Source organism: Microtus pennsylvanicus, chromosome 14, assembly GCF_037038515.1.
Source record: "Microtus pennsylvanicus isolate mMicPen1 chromosome 14, mMicPen1.hap1, whole genome shotgun sequence".
Taxonomy (NCBI): domain Eukaryota; kingdom Metazoa; phylum Chordata; class Mammalia; order Rodentia; family Cricetidae; genus Microtus; species Microtus pennsylvanicus.
The window spans coordinates 33,773,983-33,799,081 of record NC_134592.1 but is presented as its reverse complement, the minus strand read 5'-3'; the positions used below and the strand labels follow the sequence as shown (position 1 = coordinate 33,799,081).

The following is a 25,099-nucleotide window of genomic DNA, read 5'->3' as shown; positions in this document are numbered from 1 at the left end:
TAGTGTTTGGGCTCCACTGTAATTGGTACCCTCAGAGACCTGTTTATCTTCATGAGGCCTCCACATTGTCATCTGTGGATGAGGTGAGAACATTATCTGTTGCCTAGCGAAAGATGAAGGGAGTTCATCTGTAAGATGCTTAGAAAGTGCCCGGCATGTCGTAAATGTTTAATAGCTACTGTTATTGGGAAGCAGACTAGTGCTGTGCTACAGAAATGTGTCCTGTCCTGTTCTGCTCTGTTGGTCCGGAGGTAAATACAAGGAAGTAATTACATATTGAAACAAATTAGAGTTGTTCTACTTGTGTAAAACTATATAATAGTGAAAATACAAATGATATTCCCAATTTCACACTTAACAGGAAACATTTTTAGTAGCTAATCTCTTAATGTAGGTTTTGCCTTTTGGCAGTGACACGCCATAACTTACTGTATGGTATGTAGTCCTGTCACAGTGCTTTGCTTGTGTTCTTGGCACTGTGTGGCCAGACAGGCTCTCTGCAGCGGAGCTGTGCCACCAGCAAGCTCCCCTGTCTGTTTTAGGATCTCTTAGCCTTCATCAGGTCTTCTGCTCAAAGTCACATTTTACTAATAATTGTCTGCAGTTGTGTAGGTGAAACTTTTTGAGTTCAGTTTGTTTTTTCATTGACCTCTTGCTTTGTACTTAATTTTTCTTATAAGGCATATCTCTAATTTATGACTAATACTTTGAATAAAAAATACACACACACACATAATAGAAAAATGTCTTGTTTTTGACTTGTCCTATGTCAGATAAAGATGGTCTTCTCTTGGGCCCCTAAATTTATCTCCTATATGATACGATAGTATGCTTATAATATGTTTTCTATATCGGTTGTCAGGTTATAAAGAATATCTGAAGTCGAGGGGTTTGTGTGTGTTTTATGGTTTATGCAGTATTCTGCATTTCTGTGGGGTTTTTTTGTTGTTGTTTTGTTTTTAAGACAGGGTTTCTCTGTGTAGCCTTGGCTGTCCTAGAACTTGCTTTGTAGACCAGGCTGGCCTTGAACTCACAGAGCTCCCCCTGCCTCTGCCTCCTGAGTACTGGGATTAAAGGTGTGTGGAACCACTATCTGGTGATTTATTTATGTTATTATTTTATGTAACTGAGTGGTTTACTGTGTATGTGCACAGTTGCACAGTGTAGGTACAGAGGTCAGAAGAGGATCCTTGGAACTGGTGTTACAGATCGAACCATCCTGTGGGTGCTGGGAATTGAACCGTGGTTCTCTGCAAGTGCTCTCAGCTACTGAGCTGTCTCTCCTGTTCCTACTGAATTCCTTAACCTGTATCTCTCTGAGAAAAGTATCTTAAAAGAATTTCTTACTGTCATGTATTTTATGTGTGTGAATGATTTGATGACACATATGCTTGAGTAACTAGTGTATACTTGTTACCCTCAGAGGTCAGAAGACCCTAGGTCTCCCGGAACTGTAGTTATAAATGGTTGTGAGCCTCTGCACATGTGGGTACTAGCTCTTGGCCTGGGATCTAAACCACTGAGCCATCTCTCCAGCCCCTGAGAAAATTGTTTTAGATACATTGTTTGAACCACTGTTCTGTGGGCTACATCCCTTGTCCCTGAAGTCAGTGTTTATATATACACAGTTCTCAAATTCAGTTCAGTGCCAGATTTGCCAGGGAGGAACAAACAATATTCTCTCTCTAAGAGCAGTGGAATTCTACATGAGCAATCCGGTGAGTCCATAATCCACGAACTGCATGAGTGAAATAGTTTATAGAAAACTTCTTTACTTATTTATACTCAGAACTCTCGAGCTTTGAAGATTTAGGGGGTAGTTTTGGTTCTACTGCTCCAGAATCTTCTATTTAGTGTACATAGCCTTGGATGCTTTTCTTGTTGTCATCCACAAAGCCAGCTGATAGTGTTTTAGGGCATCCGTATAAACAGAAATTGCTGTACCAAACAGTTCCATATCAAATGTGTAGAGTTTCTATAACTTTCTGAAGTAAATTAAAAATAACCCTAAGGTTTGATTTTGCATTTCTTTTTAATGGTCAGGAATACACTATCCCATCGGTCTCCAAATGTCCAGGATATTTGCCTGTTTTCTATGTTATGCATTCAAGCATAACCCTGATCGAGAGACTGCATTAATATAAAGGAAATAAAGCCCAGAACTGTAGCATTTTCTTGGGATCCCTGTGCTCTTGAGGTCAGACAGGAGAAATGGGAGTTTGAGGTCAGCCTGGGCTGCCTGAGATGTGTCTCAGAGAGGGAGGGAGGCAGAGAGAACACAAAACTGAATAAAAGCTGAATTTTCTGAGATTATCGTAAATTGTGTCTTTTGAAGACATTTTAATGAGAATAAGGAAATTATTAGAAAGTCAAGACTTATTATAAAAGCATACTTAACTTAAAATATATCCTTAATTTTTGTACTTCATATATTCATAATTTTTGAATCACTGGACCGCTTCTGAGTTTTTCTTCTTTACCTACATATACATACAAATTAGTTCTGCTTAGAGTGCTTAGTTTTTCACTGTTTACATTTGATAGACAGGTTTGAACAGTTAGCTTGTTTACTTGCTAGAAAATCCTGAGTTTTATGTAAGGTTAAAGAGCTAATTTTAAAAGATTTTGTAGCATTTTTTTTCTCCCTTCTGGTGTCCTAATTTAAAAAAAAAAGAAGAGGAGGAGAAGGAAGAGAGTTTCTTCCCAAGGCTTAGGATTTGATTCTTCAGAGGCCTCGTCAGTTATTTTTTTTAAATGTTCTTTCTCTTGTAAACTTGAATGATTCGTAAAGGCTGGAAGATGACTTATTAGGTAAAGGGCTTCCTGTGCAAACACAAGGACCTACGTTCAGGTCCTCAGTGCGTCTATGGGCGTCTCCACAAATGAGCACATTCCAACACAAACAATATGCATATATACATAATTAAAAGACTATTGTGGAAATACGTAATTTATATAACTATTTTGTAGATTGAAATATGAATGTGTAAAATTATTTAAAGTTTTTCTTTAAGAAGAAGCCAAAGAGATTTTTGTTGTTACTGTCTTATGTATATGAGTGTTTTATCTGCATATGTGTGTTATGAGTGTGCCTGGTGTTTACAGAGTGCAGAAGAAGATATCAGATCCCTGGAACTGTAGACATGGTTATGAGTCACTAAGTGGGTTCTGGGACTCAAACCTAGGTCCTCTGAAAGAGTAACCAGTGTTCTTAACCACTGAACCATTTCTCCAACCCGCCAACAGAGTTTTCTTTTCTTTTCTTTTCTTTTCTTTCCTTTTTAGTTAAAGAAATGGACACTGGCAAATTTTCTTTCTTTTCTTTCTTTTTTTTGTTTAGATGGTTTTTTAATTTTGTTCTTGTCCTTCTTAGAGACTTAGCTTTCCTGTAAAAGTAATACCTCCAAGAGTCTCCAGTAGAAACAGATTAATAAAGAAGAGCATTTCCCTTTTCCTGTCTTATGTGGTTAGTGATCATATGCTGCTTTCCAAAACTCAGCTCATAAGATAGGTCTGGGTTCAATTTTCTGTTCATTTGCAACAGAATAGAGATTGAAGATTCCATAATGAAGTTGATTCAACCAGTAAAATTGATTATAGTAGTTTGTTGTTAAGTAATGGTTTGTAAAAAATGGGATATAGTTTATTTCAACTTTAGAATAAAATTTTCAGTAATGTGGTCCACAAGGTGGCTCTTGAATTGAGTTACCAGCTAGTAATTGTATCTGTAACGTGACCTCTCTGTGCTGGTGTCTCAGAGCTGTGACAGGTGTAACCTACTCACCTCATTGTTCTGTCTTCCCTCACCTGGTGTGTTCCTCCTCTGGTGGCTGCTCTGCCAGTGTGTGCTTCTCTGCCGATGCAGAAGCATTTCCGTTCATCAGGTTGTGGTTGTCAGTGGTCGAAACCTGCTTTACAGTTTATGCCAGCGAAACAGCAGCCTCGTCTGCATCTGCTTTCTGTTGCGATAGGCAGGTTCCGTGTCCGAGTTGTCCAGCAGTGATCAACATGCTCCGTGTTACTACTGAGTGTTAGGTGTGGGTCAGGAGGACTGGCTGAAGTTATAGTTTCCACTAACAGAAATGTGAGTAGCTGCTGCTGGCTGGTTAGTGGCCTCTGTGTTAGACAGCCAGGCCTAGGTGACTACTGCTGGCTGGTTAGTGGCCTCTGTGTTAGACAGCCAGGCCTAGGTGACCACTCCTGGCTGGTTAGTGGCCTCTGTGTTAGACAGCCAGGCCTAGGTGACCACTGCTGGCTGGTTAGTGGCCACTGTGTTAGACAGCCAGGCCTAGACGTCCACTGCTGGCTGGTTAGTGGCCTCTGTGTTAGACAGCCAGGCCTAGGTGACCACTCCTGGCTGGTTAGTGGCCACTGTGTTAGACAGCCAGGCCTACACAAGCAAGTTCAGTCAGCTTCATGGTTTTCTGCAGACATGTTTGACTTTCACAGACAAACAACAACTTTTCACATTTAAAGGCTCTTTCATGTTTGGAAAAATGTTTCTGTATGAGCTTCTTTATTCTTTGCTCATATGTTCACATCAAAATATCCTTCCTCAGAATCCAAAGAATCCCAGAAGACTTAGAGTCCTGGGGAAAGAGCAGTTATTTCATGTTCACCTGTGAAATCATTTTACATTTTACAATGATTAGATTGGTCAGTTAGTGTGGTTTTATCAAAATGTGTATAATTTCTCATGGTCTCTGTTGCAATTTTATTGTTGTCTTCTTGTTTTAGCTTGATTCCAACTTAAGTGATCCTCCGTGCTTGGTTTTTATTTATATCTGCTTCCTAATGCTGAAGAGACTAGGACCAGGGCCGTAAAGTTTCCAAATAAAGTTTTGCCAGCACTTTCTGGTTAAGATATGTTTGTTACCTTGAACGTTTGACAAACTAGTTCTGCCAGCTGTCAGTCAGTTTCAGAATTATAGCCTGGGGTGCTGGGGGATGCAGCTCACTCCCCTACTCCCCTACTCCCTGGCATCTACAGTGAGTAGTCTGAAGTTGGGTGGTTCGAAGCTTTCCCCCTTAATGGCGATGCAAAGCTGTCACCATTTGGTAGAAATCATGCTTTGGATTTGCTCTTCTCCTGGGTGAGCGATAGGCAGTTGACTACTGCCTCAGTGTTGGGCAGTGGTAGCAGCCCGAGTCAACGCTCCCAGTCAGAATGTACCTGCTGAATTGAGTGTGTGTATCAAGTGCACCTTTGACCCCTGGTGCTTTAAGTTAATGATGGTTGATCAGATTGTAGTCCCAACCAAAGGTAGGGAGCATCCGTGTGCTTGCACTGCTTTTACTAGTCCCACGAGAAAAGGAGCGAGCACTCATTCCCATTAGGGACACTCACAGCTTTTCAAAGGCTGACTTAATTAAAGGGCAAAAGGAGGAAGAAGTGCCAAAAATAACGAGGCTTTCGGAAAAACATTTAAAGTGGCAGAGATCCTAAAATAGAAAGTTAAGGATGAAGAGAAAGTGTTGAGGTCAGATAATAGATCCAAAATGCTATTTTCCAAAAAACTAACTTTGGAGAAAGGGTACATACTTTGTATATATTCCCTAATGTGACAGAAGACCCAAGTGTTCCTTCTCCCAAGAGGGTGGGAAGTCCAGAGAGAGACAGGCTCAGCTGACCTAGGCTCATGTTTGACCTAAGTCTGTCTTAATGCAGCAGCACAGGCCAGCGAGGAGGCAGTGGCCTTTCGCCGTGAACGCAGCACATTTAGGCGCCAAGCAGTACGGCGCCGGCACAATGCAGGGAGTAACCCTACCCCTCCTACCTTGCTCATCGGATCGCCCCTAAGGTACGGTATTTTACAATTCCACCAAGTTTGGCATGCATGCAGTGAACCTTCTAACCTGTTCTTTCCAACCCAGGCAAGCTTTTGAAGAACGCTGCTTTTCTTTCTTTCTCTGCTATACATCTTCAGCTCTTAGGTTTCTTCTGCATGTGACCCTGAGCTTACTGCATTATGCATGCCTTATGTTGTACTGTTTAAACAAAGCCAGCAGACTGATTTTGTCCAGTTTTTAAATTGCAAGAGCATGTTAGCAGTTATAGAAGTGAAAGCCTAGCCATTAAGTTAGATTTATTGTTTTACCTACTCTAAATTATTAGTGCAATATCTGACAGTGTTTAATAGGGACAATTACAGGAAGAGTGGTGACCTCATTGAGAAATAGAAATCTGACCTGACCATATAAAGTCAGTTTGGTTATTTAATGTGATTGAAAGATTACATTTTATCTTATTTATATTGTAAAGTTTGAACCTATTGAAGGACACAGAACTAAAATATTTTATTTATGAACGTGGTCAGCTTTATATATGTTTACATGTAGAGATGTATTGAACTTCTCTACCTCCATCGTGTATTAAAAAACATTTTCATTTTTACAATTTCTCAACTAAGAGAGCATCCATTTATGATATTGGGATAACCTCTTGTTGGATTTTTAGGACTCTAGAGAGTCCATGTCTTGATTTAGAAATATGAAGATCTTTTCAAAAGACTTGCGATTTATTTCATAAGAACAAACATGAGCATCACATGATCCATGTGCTTGCCAAAGCATATGGACAAAAACCCTCCCCTTTCCCTTTTCAAACTTGTTTTTAAGAATAGCGAAATTCTATTTTTAAAATTCATTTTATACCCCCTAAGATTTCAAACTTGGTTTCTTTAGTTTTACATTATATCTAGGAATTTCATCTCCGTTTTCTAATGCTTTAAATAATACACAACTATATTAAATATATATTTATACATAGACAATATTTAAAACATTAAAGTGGAAATTAACTAATTTAAAGATACATTTGTTGTAGAAATGTTTGGAGCTCTCCACTTATGTGTCCTCCCTCCCTGCTGCAGGGCTCCTCTCGGCTGGTGAATGTGGGCACAGCCCCCATGTGCAGGGGCTGCTCAGCAGCAGCTTCTGTTCTGTTTTGTTTAAGCTTCCTTTTGCCCCTTGAATAATGCTTGCTGGTTGTAGACAAGTCTTTTGCCTTCCTGCTTTCTCCATTTTTTCCTTTAATAAACATTTTTAACCTATTTTAAGAAATTCTTTCATTCTTTGCCATGAATATGCTGACCAAGTTTCACTTGCCAAACATTGTATACAGAGTCATTTTTTTCCTCTGCCTGGTGGAACACAAGAGTTATCATAACTCAGGCCAGACACACAGTACTTCCACTTTCTTTGTAGAATTTGAAATGTAGCATGTCTTAGAAAATGGTCTGGAAATTACTCCTCCAGGGCTTATGTTGGACCCTTTAGAAGTCTCCTTCTTGTGGTCAGCATGCAGGCTTTGTTGAGATTCCAGGGAATTTTCAGCATCATGTTGCATGTGTCTAAATAGATGAGCCTTATTACAGGTGAAATAAAATAAAATTTAGCTGTGAAGAGTTAGGAGAAATACCAACTTAGTAAATTACCTTTTGCAATTGGAAAAATCCCAGGTAAAGTAAATTGCCATTATTCTTCAGTGTGATCTACTTAATAATGTTATCTTTAACTAAATAGGGAATAGTATAGCTATTTAAACGTTGGGGAAACATTTTCTCAAAGATTAGTAGATCCAATGTGGCAGTACTTTCACTACAGTTGCTATGTAAATACCAGTAAAATCTTCTGTAAATCGTTCCCCGTACCCATGGTGGGTGGGACAGAAATGTTCTGAACATTCGTACAGTAACTTGAAGCCACGGCCCATACAGTGCCCTATATGTGTATAGTATGTCTCCCCTCACTTTGACTCATTCTTATGGTATGGTGTAATCTATAAATTCAACCCAGCAAGAAGTCAACAACAATAGCTACTAACAAAGTAGAGCAATCACAAAATATATAAAGGTATTAAAAAGTGTGGCTTTATTTCTGAATTTTCCAATTTGATGTTTTCAGATTGATTTTGACTGTAGGTAACTAGGGTCAAAGAAAGCAAAACTTCAGAAAGAAAGACTATGAAAGCTTATTGTAAACTTTGGTGAGTAGCTTAGGCACCCCAAAAGGCATGTGATAAAATACAGATGTGGAAGAATTCAGATTAATGCATCAACTTCCTCACAAAGAGAGTTTGCCTGCTTTTAAAATCTTATTAGAATAAGCTCCTTAAGAATTATTTTAAATTTTTAAAATTAAGTAAGCTTTGTAGGTAGGTAGGTTAATTCTTCTTAAGTGATTAGAGCTAAAATAAACACAAATATTAAAATTTTTTATAATACAAGGAATTTGATATTTATTACCGTAATGTCATGTTTTCAAGTCCTGAGAAGACTGGGGTGGGAGGAAAACATCTTATTTTGGTTAAAAACGTAAAGCTTCAGTATATCTTTAGTTTCATTTAAAATATAGGATTAAAAGATCTATAATAAAATAAGGTTACAGTCATGGTTGAGAATCTATGGTTGGAAATCCATGGGGTCATTTTGTGTTCAGATGAATTCATCATTTTTGTTTTGTTTTGTATATTCAGGACATTCTTTTTCTGGAACCTGTATGGTCTTTGGAATAATGGTGTCATACTCTTAGAATTTGCATTTTAGTAGGAGAGATACCTGCCAAGGTAACTAACAGTAAAGCAGTATTGCCAGGTACCTACCACCTTGGTGTGTGGAGGAATGGATGGCCAATGCCAGTTGTCTGTCATTTAAATTGGGATGTTGATCAGTATGCTTGCCAGCCTGGAATAACAGACTTAGATTTCCTTTTACTGTGTGTTAAAGTACCTACTACTGCTAAAAAAATAAAAAAAGATAAATTTATGCCATATTCATGCCTGTTAGCCTAAAGTTAGTCCACCCTTTGGGGATCTGATTCTCAACCATTTATGCTAAGAACTGACCTTTTCTGTCACCTGTGAGGGTTTTGAAAGCAGGAATTAAGGGATATAAACATTTATTACTGACTTTTGATGTTTAAAGTACAATGATTATAATAATAGATTTTGTCTAATTTCCTTCATTTGTTTGGGAGTTGACGCTCATGCACCGTTTAATATTGAAAACATTTTATGTATTTGTGCAGACTTTGTGCATCCATAGCTTGAAGATTAGGATAGTCCCAGGCCCGTTCACATTAGAATGTGACTAACTGTGATAGGACCTTTGCTTATGACTTTGAGTGAAAAAAAAAAAACTGATAGAAAAATTTGAGTACAAATTCTTTGGTTAAGTTGTAAGCTTGATCTGAATTTGAAAGTCCATGATATTTGAATTTCCTGGGACTTCTTCCTGTTTTCTTGTGTGAAACCTGTTCATTTTGATAAGATTCATGGAAAAGTCTAGATCGCTTCTGATGAAGAGGGATGTATCAGCCATGTGTAGAAGATAAAACTGTTTAATTAACATGATCATCTTTTCTTCTCTAAATTTGCAGTGCTGGAGGTGGACCCATGGTTTGACACATGTAGGCAAAGGCCCCGCCACTCAGCTACATGGCTAGCCTCTCACAGGCCTCTCTTGACTAGCAGCTGCTAGGAAAGTCTCCCAAGGAAACTACTAAACAAGTGCTCTGCAGCATGGCTAGGAAGTGCCAGTGTGAGCCGCAGTCTCGCTTTTCTCACGGTAGATGCACTCCTGCACCCGGCTTAGAATGCATACCGCTCAGTGGTTCTGAATCAAACCTGCTGATTTGTAGGCCTTGCGTGATGGGATAAATATTCTTTAATACATGCTGTCCAGTATGGCAGGCAGTCGTTGTGTGCTGCTGATCGCTTTGGTTGTACTAGCTGCGGTGTGTGGTTGTTGTATTTGAAATACAACTGTCATGATGAAGAGCTAAAATTTAGTTAAATATCCCGGGGGACTGGTGTGCCAGAGAGTGTAGTGTTGGATCGCCATAGCCGCAGCTCAGCCTTTTACTTCACCGCCAGTCGACAGTATCTACGTTTTTTGTTTCCATTGTTTTGTTTTTAACCAAAAAACCAGAGGGACAATTGCAGTGGATTCAAAGGATCAGAGAGAATTTAGTAGAAAATGATATTATTAAAATAATAGGCTACCCAGGCCATGTTGAGTCACATCCTTCTTGTTCTAGTTGTTTTAGTGGCAGCCTTTGGAGTTTCTCAGAGTACACTTAAATTCACCGAGTGTAACATGCTGGGACATGGTGCGGAGAATAATGTGTGATAGTTAAAACAGTTCAGCAATTTCAACAGTTTAAATTAGAATAAATCTTCTATTAAAAATATTAATAATAGAGGCAGGTGGATCTCTGTGAGTTTGAGGCCAGCCTCGTCTACAAGAGCTAGATCAAGGACAGGTTTCTAAGCTACAGGGAAACCCTGTCCCGAAAAACCAAAAAAAAAAAAAAGTTAATAATAAAATCCATATTATCTTAAATAATCATAAAAGTAAAGGAGTAAATAACATAGAAAAATTAAGTTTTATAAATAAAATAAATTTATATTAAAATATAAATTTTTGAAATTTTAAACAATTTATAAAACACTAAAATATCCTTTGAGAAATTAAGATTTTCCAGTTACTAAGATTTTTCTAAAATAATGTATTCTAGTTGAGAATTCAATATGGACTGGAAAAAAGGAATAGCAATTGGTTATAAAAATCTAATTGTTGTATATGTTTTATCTGTAACTCTTAGCCTTTTCAAAATATGGAAGCTTTTACAAGTAGTACTTTATAATAATTCTCCTTCCAGGATCCCTGTGGCCATCGTGTATCACTCGGTCCGGCCACACACTCTGGTTCTCCTGCAGTAGTTTGTGATGTTCTTTTGCTTACCCTTGTATTTTGGTTGCATTTGATAGAGAGTCTTTGGCTTTCACATGTGTAGGAACTTGGTTTTATTGTGTATCTGAATCTGTGATCTTAGGACATTAGAGGAAAATAGCAGTCATGCTGGTGAATTTTACCCACTGGAGCTCAGCACCGAGCCATGTCCTTGAGCGCCCCCTGCTGCTCTTCCTCTTTAGTACCCAGTTGGGTTGAGCTGAAAGAAAGTTGCGGATTGACAGTTAACATCGATATTTTGCTGCACTAAATATTGTTAAATATTTACTGCATTCCTCCCCATGAATCAGATTGGTAACGACCAGAACAAGTGTAAACTGTGTAATTGTACAATGCTTCTTGGCTCTTTCTTTGGTTATTTGAAAAAGTGTCATTTTTGAAATCAGTGTTCTCTATTGATTTCATTCTAGCTGTTGTTTTCTCTTTTCTTCCCTGTAATGTCTCCCCAATCCGTGTTTTCTCCTAGCCTTCAAGATGGTCAGCAAGGCCAGCAGTCCACAGCCCAGGTCAAAGTCCAGTCCCGCCCCCCATCCCAGGCTGCAGTGCTCAGTGCTAGTGCCTCCTTGCTGGTGAGAAAAGGGAGTGTCCACTTAGAAGCCTCACATGACCATGCATCTGCTGTAGGCGGCAGCAGTTTGCACGATGAACTTGGTATGCAGGCCCGTGTAATCTCGGTGGTTGGAAACTTATTGGCAGCGAATGGGTAACAGCGATTGCAGTTCTTTCCTGAGGTGGCTTTACTTTGGAGCTATGTATCGGGGCGCTGTTTGAGTGGGTTTGTTTGCCATGTGTGTGAGAAAATGACTTGCTTTTTCTTTCTGTATTTCTCTTCACTTTTATTTTACTTTTTCTTTTGAGCATGTCTATTACTATAGGCAACTAATATGCTAGTAACTGTTCTTAAAACTCTAACGTTCTGTTATAATAATTTGGTCATTCCTATTTTCCCAGGCATCTGTATCATGTGATTTTGAGAAAACTTTTATTTTTAAAATCTATTTGAATATGTTCTTCACAGGAACTGTGGACATGCTCTTTAATAGGCTTGTTACTACAGTCTTGCTGTAAGACCCAGCATTTTGCAATATGTCCATCTCCTGCCATAGGACTTGTTATAATCCTAAATGTAATGTTCTTAGGACAACTTGGCTCTACTTATGACTGATAAGTTTATAAAATATTTTATTATCTGTTAAGGTAATATATAAATATACTCAAATTATGAAAGTTAATTTTTAGAAACGCAGCATATTTTAAATCCTCAGTAATAGCAGATTTACTTAGAATGCATGGTTTTTGCATTGGCATATTGTACACTACTTTAAAGTTTTATCTCTTTATGTTGATGTGTGTGTGTTCATGCACATGTGCATTTGCACGTATCTATTGAAGCCAGAGGAAGACACTGGGTGACTTACTTTTTGAGGCAGAATCTCTCACTGAACTGCTGCTGGCTGATTGAGCTGTACTGGATGGCCAGAAAAGTTTAGGGACCTATCTGTTCCTTCCCTCCCCCAGCTCTGAAGTTATATGTGCAAACCTTGCCTGACATTTTTCATGGGCACTGAGGATCTAAAACCAAGGCCTCAGCTTGTGCAGTAAAGCTCTTTACCAACTGAAATCATGTTCCCAGCCCCTGCTCTTGGATTCTTATTACTCTGTGTGACCCAGATTTTCTGTGCTCAGTTTCAGAGTGGTTTAAATTAATCTAATAAGGAAAGTCTGTTATTAAGTAAGACTCACTTTAAAGCATTTACTCATTCTGATCTTACTGGCCTGTTATACAGGCTTTTCTCTTACAGTGACTTTGCAACTTATGTGATAACTGGAAGAATATATGGTAATAAGGAGCCAAACTTAGGTTTACTATAACTTGGTACGCTGTTTATTCACTGACTTCCTTTTCATTGTGTAAAACTCAGGACTACGGAGAGGTGTCGTAGATAGGTAAATGTGAAGGTCAGATCTTCAGAATCTGCAAACTGGTCACTGTGATGGTTACAGCATTGCATGTCTGGCGGGCAGTCCTAAACGCAGTGAGAAAACAGGACACTGAATGCAGAAGCTTTCCCTTCTGAGTTTGTAACCTGAAAGAGAAGGAAGACTCTCAAAGATGTTTGGGATGAAATAAAATTGAATTCAATTCAGTTGCTTTATTGGTTTCAACTGGCAATTTTTAGATACGTAATATAACATAATATAATTGTTATAATAGCAATACCAATTACATGTAACCCAAGATTACTGGCAGCAAAGGATTCGTGAATCTACAGGTGTAAAGTCCTGGTCACATTTAATTGCTTCTGGCCATATGGTAGTGGATTGGCCTCAGTAAAGGACTTCATTCTGAACTGTTTCAGAGTTTTATGCGAATAGACCAAGCATAAAATAAAACAAACTCTTGATAATTTTCCCCAATAAGATACACACCTGATAAATAAAAATGTTAATAAAGAGAAAAGTTAGCTAGAATGTTCCCTAAAAGTATGACATATTTACAAAGCTTGCTATTTTTCAGATTTAGTTAGTTCTATTGAAAAAAATTCCCATGTGATTTTTGCATGTATATATACACACGTACAGTATATTTATAAAAGACATGCATGTATACATAACTATACATGTATCCTTATATTCATACAAATCACTATTTAGCATGCATGATTGTTAATCATTTTAGAATCTGAATTATAAGCAATATAATTTAAAGAAGCAACTTGGAATATTGCCTTATAGAATTCATTTCTGTGCAAGGTTAGTAAATATGTTTTAAAGGGTTCAAATGATACCCTTTAAACCTAGATAAACTTTGAGCATAACATCACTTTAAAGATTTATCTTATTTTTGAGTATATACATGTTTGTGGGTCTCTGTGTGGGTCAGTGCAGGTGTGCATTGAGGCCATCAGTGATGGATCCTTCAAGCTTGCCTCTTGTCGACGGTGTGACCTTAGGCAGGTTGTTCCTCTCCCTCTGAATCACTTTTCACGTATATCAAAGGAGGCAATAGTAATGCCAGTTCCCAGGCTTATTGCAAATGTGCCAGTGCCTGGCATTAATAAGTTAGCCAAATGACCATTGTATTACTGACTAATAAAATATTACTAGGTCATAGTTTATTTAGTCAGTTAAGTAAGCTCACTGTTGACTTTTCAGATGTCTCCTGATGCTTGCTGTTGTAGTAAACCCTTTGCTGAAGGCGCTGTACTTGAGCCTATGTGGACAGCAGTGTTTAAATTCTTCAGGATTAGAGGTAGACTTACCAGTCAAGGACAGTGACAGTCCCTATAGCTTTGTGTCCTGCTCTCAGTTACTCTGTTGAGAGCTCAAACCTTGTTTATATTGTATCTGGCAGATTGGAGGTTTTTGTTTTATTTTTAATGCTCACAAGAAACTCATCCAAACTTTTATTTCTTAAATAATGCTCAGAAGTTTATCATAGAAGAGCTACAGAGTAATACTTTAAACAGTTTTGAGTACCTGAATTGCTCCAGGAGTTTTACGGAAGCTCCAAGGACTGTCCCTTACTAACATACTGTGAAGAGGCCTTTAATATGAAGACCAGATGGTCTGCACCCCGATGTTACACACTCTTAAGGCCATAGACTAAAGTTGAGGTGCCTGAGTTAGGTAGAATGAAAGCTGGATTCTTGGGAGATTCTCCCCCTCCCCCCCGAATCAGTGCCTAAAATGATGATATTTCTGTTCTTTTCTAAGGGTGTCCTAAGAGCCATTCCCTGCAGATAGCCTGGCTCTTCTGTTTTCCACTTGTGTCTTTCCTGCCTGGTTAAAGAACTGCTGTGGTTGTTGAAATTTCCCAGCAACAGGGGAAGAGGGAGAATCCAAGTCAGACACCTTAGCCTGGATGTTCTGTGTAGTGACTTTGAAAATAACGTATCTTTTACTTTCTTCTTCCTCCCCACCAGTGGCCTAGATAAGGTTGCTGTATAACTCTGAGCTGCAGGAGAGTAGCTGCTTGGTTAGGGGATGGTGTAAATACTAAACGCGTGGTGAGAGGATGGACCCTGGAGCTCATTTATCAGCCTTTGGCACGGGAAGATCACAAGGATTTTTCACCAATAAAAGGAAGATCACAGACCTGCTAGAAAAGCCAAATGGTTAAGTGGGCATGGAGGTCAGGGAGATGGGGACCAGGAAAGGTTGGGGGTTGCCTGGGAGATGGGGGAACAGGAAAGGGTAGGGGACAGTGGTCAGCCAAAACCATGAAAATGCAAACAAAAATGAATTTCAAAAAGAAATATGAATGTAGTCATAGACCCAAATCTTGACCTTGCTCATGAGTCTTAGAGTTAAAATTAAAAACAAACCTTAGGATTCCTTTCATATTGTTGAAACTAGTGGTGTCCATGGCAACAAGCCCGGAGAAATGGGTGGCTAAACAGCAGGTCATTTTTTAGAGCAGGTTAAAGTCACAGACCAAAATGTCCATGTTTTTGTATCCCCAGATTTTATAAACATGAATTTTAATGAACTTAGTCACCTAGTACTGTTAATAATTTTGAAAAACTGTAAAGAAAGACCTTTTTAGTGCTCATTGATAGAGAACCAGTTATAAGTGATAAATTGCATAATCCAGATCATAAGAGTTGTTACAGTAGAGGCTGGTGCAGTGCCTCAGCCATTATGAGCACTGACTGTTCTTCCTGAGGACCTGGGTTTGATTCCCAGCACCTACATGGCGGCTTACAACCATCCATAACTCCAGTTCTAGGGATCTCTGATACCTCAGGGCATGAGACATGCATGTATATGTGCATACGTGTGAGCAAAGCATCCACGTACATGAAACAGTTTTTAAAGAGTTGATAATATTCAGATCTTAGTAAATCTGTATTAGTGGTATGGGTGTATACTTGAGTATGCATGTAGAGGCTTGAGATCAACATAGGCTTCTATCATTTCCACTGTGTTTGAGACAGTTTCTCTCACCCTGAACCTGGTTTCAGCTAGACTGGCTGGCCAGAGAGCCCCTCCTTGCACCCCTGTCTGCCTGTCTTTACCTTCCCCCCTTTCCTGGGATCACAGGTGTGTACCACCATGTCCTGATTTTACATGGGTGCTGGGATTTGAACTCAGGTCCACATGCTTGTTCAGCAAGTACTTTATCTACAGAACCATCTCCCCAACCCATAAATCTACACTATTGACAATGAAAGCTGGCTGAGAAGGGGTCAGTTTCAGAACAATATATGAGAGGAGAGTGGTCCATTTTTTTCTTGGGCCAGAGTGTTCATCAGATTTGTTTTGAAGAACACAGAAGATGCTCTTGGCACTGAGTGTCTTAGAGGGAGTTGGGAACATTTCTCACTTTTATATACTCTGGATCCTCTAAGATTTTTTAAAAATGAGGTGCAAATGGCAAATCCTCGGTATCATTCCCCAGTGTCTGAGTAGGGTTCTGTAGGCGTTCCAGCGTGTATATACTTTGACACTCGTCAGTCCACCCAGACTCACCTGGGTATTCCTTTTTTAACCTTATTTTCCCTCAGTTTTATGGACGTATTGTGTAGATACAGTAAGCTTCACCCATTTAACATGTACAATCAGCTCAGCAAGTTTTATCAGGTGGTGTTCCTGTAAATATGCCACAGGCTAGAGTTAGAGTACTTCTGTCCCCTTCGGAAGACCCCATGTGTGACCCAGTGCAGCCCCTCCCTCTCTCTCCTAGTGGGAAACCACTAGTCCCTCCCCTTTCATAAAATGTCTTATTTCGCTGTTATAATGGAGAGGTTATGAATGCGTGTCCAGCATGAACACAAAGCTTTGTAGTGCTGTGACAGATGCTTCTGAGGAGTTGTGTTGCTGGAGGCAAGGCACCCGATATTTACAGGGTCGTTAAGCATTAAAGGCCCTAAGTGGAATGGTGCATTAGGGAGTGTGAAATGTGAAATAATAATGTGTATCCAATGCGTAAAATTAATGCTTGATTTCTGACATTTTCCTAAAACTTGGCTTTTGTGGTTTACCTTTCGTGACCTTTCAAAGGAGAATAAGTTAGCGTACTCTCAGAAAGCCAGACCAGTTCTATACTAAGTTGTTACAAGAATGCTATTATCTCTGGATAATATCCTGCCGAGGTCAGTCATACTGCCTCTCCAGGGACCACTGTGGAAGTCAACTCTGACACACCAGTAAGTACATGTGACTTCTGAAGCTCGTGCATCCAGCGTGCATTTGACATCGCCAGCTGGGTGCAGCACCATGCCAGGTGCTGTGGAGGGGAGCGTAGCATGGCCATACTCCGACAAGCTGACACTTCTTCACTGGCAATGCTGTAGCCCTCCTCACTTGTTCTAAGCAGCTTTGTGAAAGAAGAGTCAGGAAAAGTATGTTCATCCCTTATTTTGTTTGATCTCTGAAAAAAACAATTCGTGTCAGACTAATCAAGCTTTAAAAAGAGAGTTGAGGTGGGCATGGTAGTGGACACCTTTAGTCTCAGCTACTCAGGGGGCTAATGTGGGAAGGGCACTTGAGCCCTAGAATTTGAGGATAAGAAACATCTCGGGCTGTACATCAGTTTAAGGGCTGGTGCCCCTTGTCAATAATATGGCACAAACTGAGAACTGGATTAGGTGTGTAGCACCTTTGGCTCTTGATGAGCCATTGTTTCATTGTCTTCCGGCAGTTTCCTGCACGGCATAAGCCCCATTCTGCATTCTCAGACATTGCTCTGCTTTCTGTCGCTGAGGTCTTCCCTCTCCTGGAAGCAGATACAGTGGGTTGTGTGTGGTCTCCTGTGTTGTTTCCATGACACGGCTGTTGAGGCTCATCATGTTGTATTAGTTTGTTCCTTACAATCAGTAGTACATTGTTGTGGGGCATATTATATATGACTTATCCGATTGCCTGCTGATGAGCCCTTATGTAATTCCTAATTTATGGATATTATAAACAGTGTTTAAACTGGTTCTCTCTCTCTCTCTTGTATGATGTTGGGGATTGAAGTCAGGGTTTTGAGTTTGCTAGGCAAGTACTCTACTACCATTGAGCCTAGCTCAATCCCTCTGTCCCTCTTTTCTCCCCTTTCTCCTTTCCCCCTCTCTCCCTCTCTCTTAATTAGGGCTAGGAAGATGACCCAGTGGTTTAGAGCATTTGTTGTACAAGCACAAGTACCTGAGTTCAAATCCTCAGCACCCATGTAAACAACTGAATGAAGCCACATGCACATGTGTGAAGTAGAGATGGGATTACTGGGGTGTGTTAGTCCCTCGTCTAGCTCAGGTGCAGTGAAAGACCCTGTCTCACAGAACAAGGCAGACAGTGATTGAGCAGGACATCTGATGTCCTCCTGTAGCTACACCACACGTATTACCATCACGGCCAGTAACAACCAAGTCAATTCTGTATTCCCACCAGCAAGTTCATTTGCTCCATCCTTGCTGGTGTTTAGCTGTCATTGGTATTTACATGTTTAACCCTGATGGATTCATGATGGCATCTTACTGTGGTTGAAATGTGGATTTCTCTCTTGTGACTATGGATGGTAGACATCTCATAATTTGGGGGCGGGGCATGTATATACCACAAATATCTCAGTATTTCTGTCATGTCTAAGAACTAGGTTGCTGGTCTTCTTCGTAGTTTAGATTCTACTCGTTTGTCAGTTGCAGGTGTCTTCTGCTGTGACTTGACCTTGAGCTTGCTTGACCTTGAGCTTGCTTGACCACTCCATATATCATAATACCACCACAGTGTGTGTCCCTTTGAACTAGTGTGTGGGTAGATGATGAAACCAGAGAGGGTGAGTTTGTGTGTGGCTTTTGGAAAGTTCAGCTGATCTGGGGATTAAGAAGCAAGACTGGAGCCTTAACAGGGAAATAAGACAAATTGGAACCTGAGCGTGGGGCCCATTGAGTAAAACACACCAGTCACACGTCTGCTGCCAAGCAGTAGATCCCTGTGTAATTCAGCATCCTCCGCAGCCCTTTTTAAACCAGCCTTTCACACCTGCCTTCCTCGTCACACTCCTAAAGCCCTGTCACAGCCTTGCTTTTTCCAGGAGAAAGGGCTGGTTCTGAATAATAAAACTTGAAATTACAAGCTGACTTTTGTTGTATCTGAGGAATTGAGGTTGGCCTGGAAACCTAGCTCCGCAGTTTAGAGTGTTTACTGGTCTCGCAAAGGATGTTAGTTTGATTTATAGCACCCATGTGGTTGGTTGGTTGGTTGGTTGGTGTAGTTGGTTGGTGGCTTAAACTGCCTATAACTCCAGTTCCAGGAGATCTGATGTCCTTTTCTGACTTCCACAGGCACTCCACTCAAGTGCTCAGCCCACACTCAACACACACACACAGACACACACACACACACACAGACACACACACACACACACACTGAAAATAAAATCTTTTCAAAGGAATTAAAGGGTTTAGACGTCTGAAACTCAGGGTCTAGATGGAATACAGATTAGTATACTACAGCCTGTGGGCTTTAGTACTGCTTGGTGCTGGGTTTTTCTTGTGTTTTAAGATTTATTTACTTATTTATTATGTATGCAGTGCTATGCCTGCATGTATACCTGCAGACCAGAAGAGGGCACCAGATCTCATAGATGATTGTGAGCCATCATGTGGTTGCTGGGATTTGAACTCATGACCTCTGGAAGAACTGCCAGTGCTTGCAGCCTCTGAGCCATCTCTCCAGCCCAACACTTGGTTTTGTAAATAAGCTAGAGGATGTGTGTTTTCTGTTGTGTGTTGTTTGGTGACTTGATGCTAGAGTGACAGACCTGAATGTTAGGAGTATTTGCTATTGTAGTTGGTGGTGTAACTTGGGAGGATGGGGCCTAAACATCAGGTCAATTAAAGTCTCATGGCAATAGCCAGCTTTATTCAGAGCATCAGACAGTTCATATTCTGGGGGTGAAAAAGAACCACATGAGTAAAGTGTACAATCACAAGGGCAAGCTGCATGTGGCTGCCAAGCCACTCATGGCAAAAGCATGTTTCCCCATAAAGGCATGTAAACAAATAGCCATCTCCAGTTGTCATACACAATCTGAAGTGAACTCACTCCTGTGCACGACACCTGGGAGGGGCACAAAAGAATTTTCTGTGTTTTGAAGAAACTAAGGTCACTTAGACTCTTATTTCATTTTCTTGGGGCTTTCTCACAAGCACTCAGAATTCCCTCGAGCAACCTCGTTCTTGGACTGTGTTCTGACAAAAGAGCCTCTCGAACACACAGCCTGAGACGTTTGTCACCTGCTTCCTCATAGAGAAAGCTCGCAGGCCACTGGTGTTGGGAGACACAAACCCATTAGCCTGTCAGCAGAAAGACAGTGAGTCATTCCTATCTGGGAGACTTAGAGTCAGCACTCATGGAAGTAAAGAGCTGCCATCCAGGAAGCCATAGCCTCCCTGAAGCCTTCTCCCTTGAATGTATAGTTCAGTCACAGAGAGGTGGAGCAGACCAGACGCATTAGTACTTCCTGAGAGTGTGTGGCCCACCAAGTTTGTAAATGCATTTACATCTCTCCCCTCCTGTAGCCTGTTCTGCCCTAAGTGTAAACACTTCCTAAGTGGGAGGTTCCAGGATAGCACGTGTCAGGTTCAGGCTTGGAGGACCAGAGGGAAGAGCAGACTCAGAAGTCTAAGGAGAAGGGTCCGGGAAAGGAAAACAGCTCTTGTTACTGGGTCCTGGAGAAGCAGAGAGAGGTTGGCCCTAGTAGCCTTCTCCTCCCAGAGCATACAGGTGTCTAAAGCAAGCATCAGGGATGCCGAGGTTTTGAAGGTGAGCGAGCGTCTGTGCCTACGAGTCGCCGCTTGTTGTGCACCGTGTGCTGCGTGTCCTACAGATGAAGACACTGGAGAGTCAGTCTCCTTACTGCCCCATGTCTGCAAGTGGTGTGCCGTGATGTTTAGAATCTCTGCTCTGCCGTTTCTGGCTTCAGTCTTTAGACATTAGGTCTCCGTTGTTCATGCTTCACGCTCTACACTTGGGTTGCTGAACAGCTTTCCTGTGTAGAAAAGATTTTACATGATTAACAAGTTGAGTTTTGTTGGCAGTAGCATTAATTGTTAAGTATTCATTGGTGGAAGTGCTGGGTACCTTATCTTTTGTCTTTAGAGGTTGCCTTGTGGATGAGAATATCATTTTTTACAAATTAGAAATCCCAGCTTTAGTGGGTTTTGGTCACAGATTGACCCGTTTTCTTCTTGTATAATGCCTGAACCATTCAAGCATGGGTAATTGTGGGATGGAGAGGGCGTTCTGCAGAGATGTCCAGCTCTCTGCATTAGGAAAGAATGTGCACTTTGAGGGGGTTTAATTGCTAGATATTAAATGGATTCATAAGAACATTTTGAGTTTAAAGTTTAAAATTTGAAGATATTGTTATAAACAAAGTGGCAGTGTATAGTTCTGTCTCCGTTGGGGAGTAGATTGCCCTTTGCTAGGTTGTTGGGTTAGTGCGTTGCTGTAAATGTTCCACCGAATCCTCGAGCTGTGTATTTCTCGTGTGCTTTCCCCTCGTGTTTGTGTCATGCATAAAATGCAGCACTAGCAGCATGCTGTGAGTGGAGAAGCCAGTGCAGGAGCTTCCGTGGGTGTGCTGCCACATAGACTGCCGGGGCTCTGGCCCTAAGCTTCCCTTCCGCAGGGGAGGCGGGCGGGAGACTTACCTTCTCCAGAAGATCCGTGCCGCTGGAGCCCTGCCCGTCTGCTCATCTCCTTTCTAGGACATGGTTTATGTTTCTGTTGAAATGTCTAAATTTTATTACTTTAATTTGTTAAAATTTAATTACATTGTTTCCCCCTTTCTATTTCCTCCCTCCAACCCCTGCCATGCATCCCCCTTTCCTCTCAAACTCATGGCTTCTGGTGTCTTTTCCTTTCATTGTTGTTACATATGTATTTATGTATATTCCTAAGTGAATTGTTTTTTTAAATTATTTTAAATTCATGTTGCTCACTGCTGCATTTGGCAGTTACGAAGATAGTATCTTTTGTTGATTGGTTGTCTAGACATACAATTTTAAATATATGGAGACCGAACACATTTCTGAAATTCTGTGTAAATTTAAATATTCCGAAAACCCTGAAGTAATTTGAACTGTTGAGTACAAAATGAACTGGTCTCCTAAATACGTACAGATCGTGGCTTGTGACAGCGTGTGCATTCCTCTCTTGGTGACCTACACACACCGTCGCTTGCTTGCTTCCTTCACAACAACTTGTGCAGCCCCCTCTGCCGTTCGTGAGGGCAGTGCTCAGGGACTCCTAAGACGGAAGCAGGGTGACAGCTTTAGCAGCTCGTTTTTGGCCACTATGTGGTTTTTTTAATTACTCGGGACTGCTGGAAAGGGGAGAGAAAACAGTCTCGGGCAGTCCATGTCCACTCTTTGAAAAGAAAACTCTACTATGTGGGCTAAGTATTTCTCCCCTTTATGTTCACTGTAGTGGTTAAAGTATTGGAGCTCGTCCCTGTCGCCGTGTTTCCCCTTTATTGTACACTTGAAGAGTTTTCCCCTCTTTGTCTCTGTTGAAATGAGTATTTCATAGAATTGTTTTCCCGACTTACCTTATTGTATTATTCTGACAGACAATGCAATAGTAAATTTTCACATACTTTATCTAGTGACCAATAGAATATAATCAAGGATTTATTATTTACCAGAGAATTATATTTGGGATAGAGTTCTGTTAAAAATGAAGTGACAGCTGAAATGTTCTGTAAGTCTTTAACTATAATATCAGGATATTAGCAGGTCTTTTGTTATTTAAAAGTTCTTGTAATTTAGTGTTTTCATTTTGGATGTAGAGAAATCTGATCTTTCACCTTGGCATTTAGTTGAAATACTCCCTTTAAGAGTCTTTATTTTGGGTGGCAGAAATAAGAACTCATTGTATAATAATTTATATGTATATATAAAATTGTGAAAGATTAAGTTTAATTTTTAAAAATTGTAAAGATTGCTCATATTTAAGACTAGGATGTAGCAGAGCTGGTCCAGTACTTGTCTGGTGGGTACAAAGCCCTGAGTTGGATCCCCAGCACTTCATAAACTAGATGTGGAGATACACCTCTGTAGTGCCCACACTCTGGAGGTGGAGAAACTGCAGGCCATCCTTGAGTAGGTAGGGAGTTCAAGGCAGCCTGGGTATGAGACGGTGGAATCCCAGTAATTCCAGCTTCTCAAACAAACAGCTATAAATTCTCAAAGCCTGGACAGAACCATGTAGTTGCCCAAGTATATGCCTTACCTCACTGGCTTCTTAGCAATTCAGATTTATTTATATGAGGTACTTATATACCCTCCCCATCATAGTTACACCGCCATGAGCCTTGGGAAGACATTTCAAGCAGTGTTTCTGTTTTCAGATACCATTATTAGAAACTATTTTATATAATGGAGTTTGTTTTGAGACAGCTGGACTTTTGTGCTATTCTTTTCTTTTCATTTTATTTATTTTTCCTTGTTCTTTCCAAGGATAGAAAGGCAGAGTGTTGTAGACAGGGCCATGGTTATAGGTGTAGGACATTGTAGCAGGGCTTGTTTGGAGTGGGGGATGGGATTGAGCTCAACTTCCCATAGATAGGTTTTTATCTACGTACATTGTAGTCAGTTTAATTTGTAATCCTTTTAGATTCTATAGAGCTAGTTGGTTTTAACAGTTGTCATTTCTAAATGTTTATACAACTCTTATGGAAACATTGTATTACTAATGATGTTTATTAAATAGTTTAGCACCAACATTATTTAACTTCCTTTGAGCCATTTGACTTTTCAAAATTTCTTATGAACAAAATAAAAAATAACCATTTTATTTTCATGAAGATTGAACTGCCTCATCCTTTAAGTAACTTTGCATAGGGCCATTCAGGCAGGCGACTTCTGAACATTAAATCTTTCATCAACACAGTTACTTTAATTGGGAGGGAAAAAGGAAGCAGACCCAAGTCTCCTCCTTTTAATACTTGATCACGTGTGCTGCCGTTTTACCATTCATTGTTCTGAACTGCATGGGGATTGTGGTTTTAAAACGGATTGTAGAATTTTAATAATGTAAAAAGTTAGGAAATTTAGTATATCACAAAGGAAAACTTCTGGCTATCCTGACTTTTCAAAATTGTTCATTTGCTAGGTAAGTTCTCATCTACGCTCTACGAGACTGGTGGCTGTGACATGTCACTTGTGAATTTCGAACCAGCAGCAAGAAGAGCATCCAATATCTGGTAGGTGTGGAGACACCAGGAGTGTGTGTGACTTATGTTTAAAGGTTTAACTCTTGAAGTAGAGAAGCATGTTTTAAAACGTATTTCTTTAAAAGATTTATTTATTTATTACGTATACAATGTTCTGCCTGCCTGTGCTCCTGCAGACCAGAAGAGGGCACCAGATCTCACTGTAGATGGTCGTGAGCCACCACGTGGTTGCTGGGAATTGAACTCAGGACCTCTGGAAGAGCAGCCGGCGCTCTTAGTCGCTGAGCCATCTCTCCAGCCCTATAAGCTGTATTTTTTCTAACAGACAAAAACATTGCACACACTGCTGGTGTCCGCCGTGACGTTTTGGAATATTGTATGTGTTGTGGAGTGGCTATACCTACCCTGTTTATATGGCTATCTTATTTTAAACCACGGTCTTCTCTCACTTATTTTCAGAGTTATAATGAATTGTTACTGACTGAAAGTTGCCATGTGCGATACAAATTATTTTGAAAACATTTATATGAAGTTTATTAATCATAATGCTTTTGTTTCCATAGAATTAAGGGCTTTTCTGTTGACGTTTTGGTGTGGGGGCGGGAGAACCATATTTAAAATATGTTATTCTGTCTTAAAATAATTAAGTAAAAATTTTCATTAAATCTTACGGGATAGAGTTTGCCCGGTTCCAGATCTAACTAGATATCTGATGCCCTCGCTATATTGCATGATATAAAAAGCTTATCAGAAAACTAGCTACAATGAAGTTCAGACTCAAAAGTTAGTTTTCTTCTATTAAACAGTTTTCAGTTTTTATATTCTTTCAAGGAAGGAATTTGCAAGGTAATAAAAATGTTAGGAGAATACAAATAAATTAGATATTTGAACCTTATAGTATAGAGTGTATTGATTTTTTTTCCCTAAAATTTAATCATATTTCCATTGTTGACTTAAAATCCCAAAGGCCATTTGGTTGTTATTTAAGTCTTCCATTTAATAACAGGCCATGTGCTTCTGTGTGGTTCACTTTTCTTTTCAAGTGCCTTTTAAAGCAATGGAGCCTTACTAGTTTAGCTGCTGATTCTGTGATGGTGGAGCCTTGGGTACCACCCAGTCACTTAGCAGAAGAGCGTCCTATCTGCTGGAACTGTGGTAGAGCTTGACTGCATTGGCA

The 25,099-nt window shown here is 40.1% G+C and overlaps 1 protein-coding gene across 7 annotated transcripts in view; it reads left to right on the top strand.

Moving 5' to 3' along the window:
• Pcnx1 (pecanex 1) overlaps nt 1–25,099 on the top strand; it is a 145,354-nt gene that overhangs the window by 62,203 nt on the left and 58,052 nt on the right. For 3 of the 7 annotated variants that reach the window (XM_075948284.1, XM_075948282.1, XM_075948281.1), the window contains exons 7-9: nt 5,669–5,801; nt 11,221–11,405; nt 23,862–23,952. In XM_075948284.1, the coding sequence (XP_075804399.1) occupies nt 5,669–5,801; nt 11,221–11,405; nt 23,862–23,952 (409 nt within the window). The remainder of the gene's footprint in view (nt 1–5,668; nt 5,802–11,220; nt 11,406–23,861; nt 23,953–25,099) is intronic. The other 4 variants (XM_075948287.1, XM_075948286.1, XM_075948285.1 and 1 more) reach the window with 2 other exon arrangements.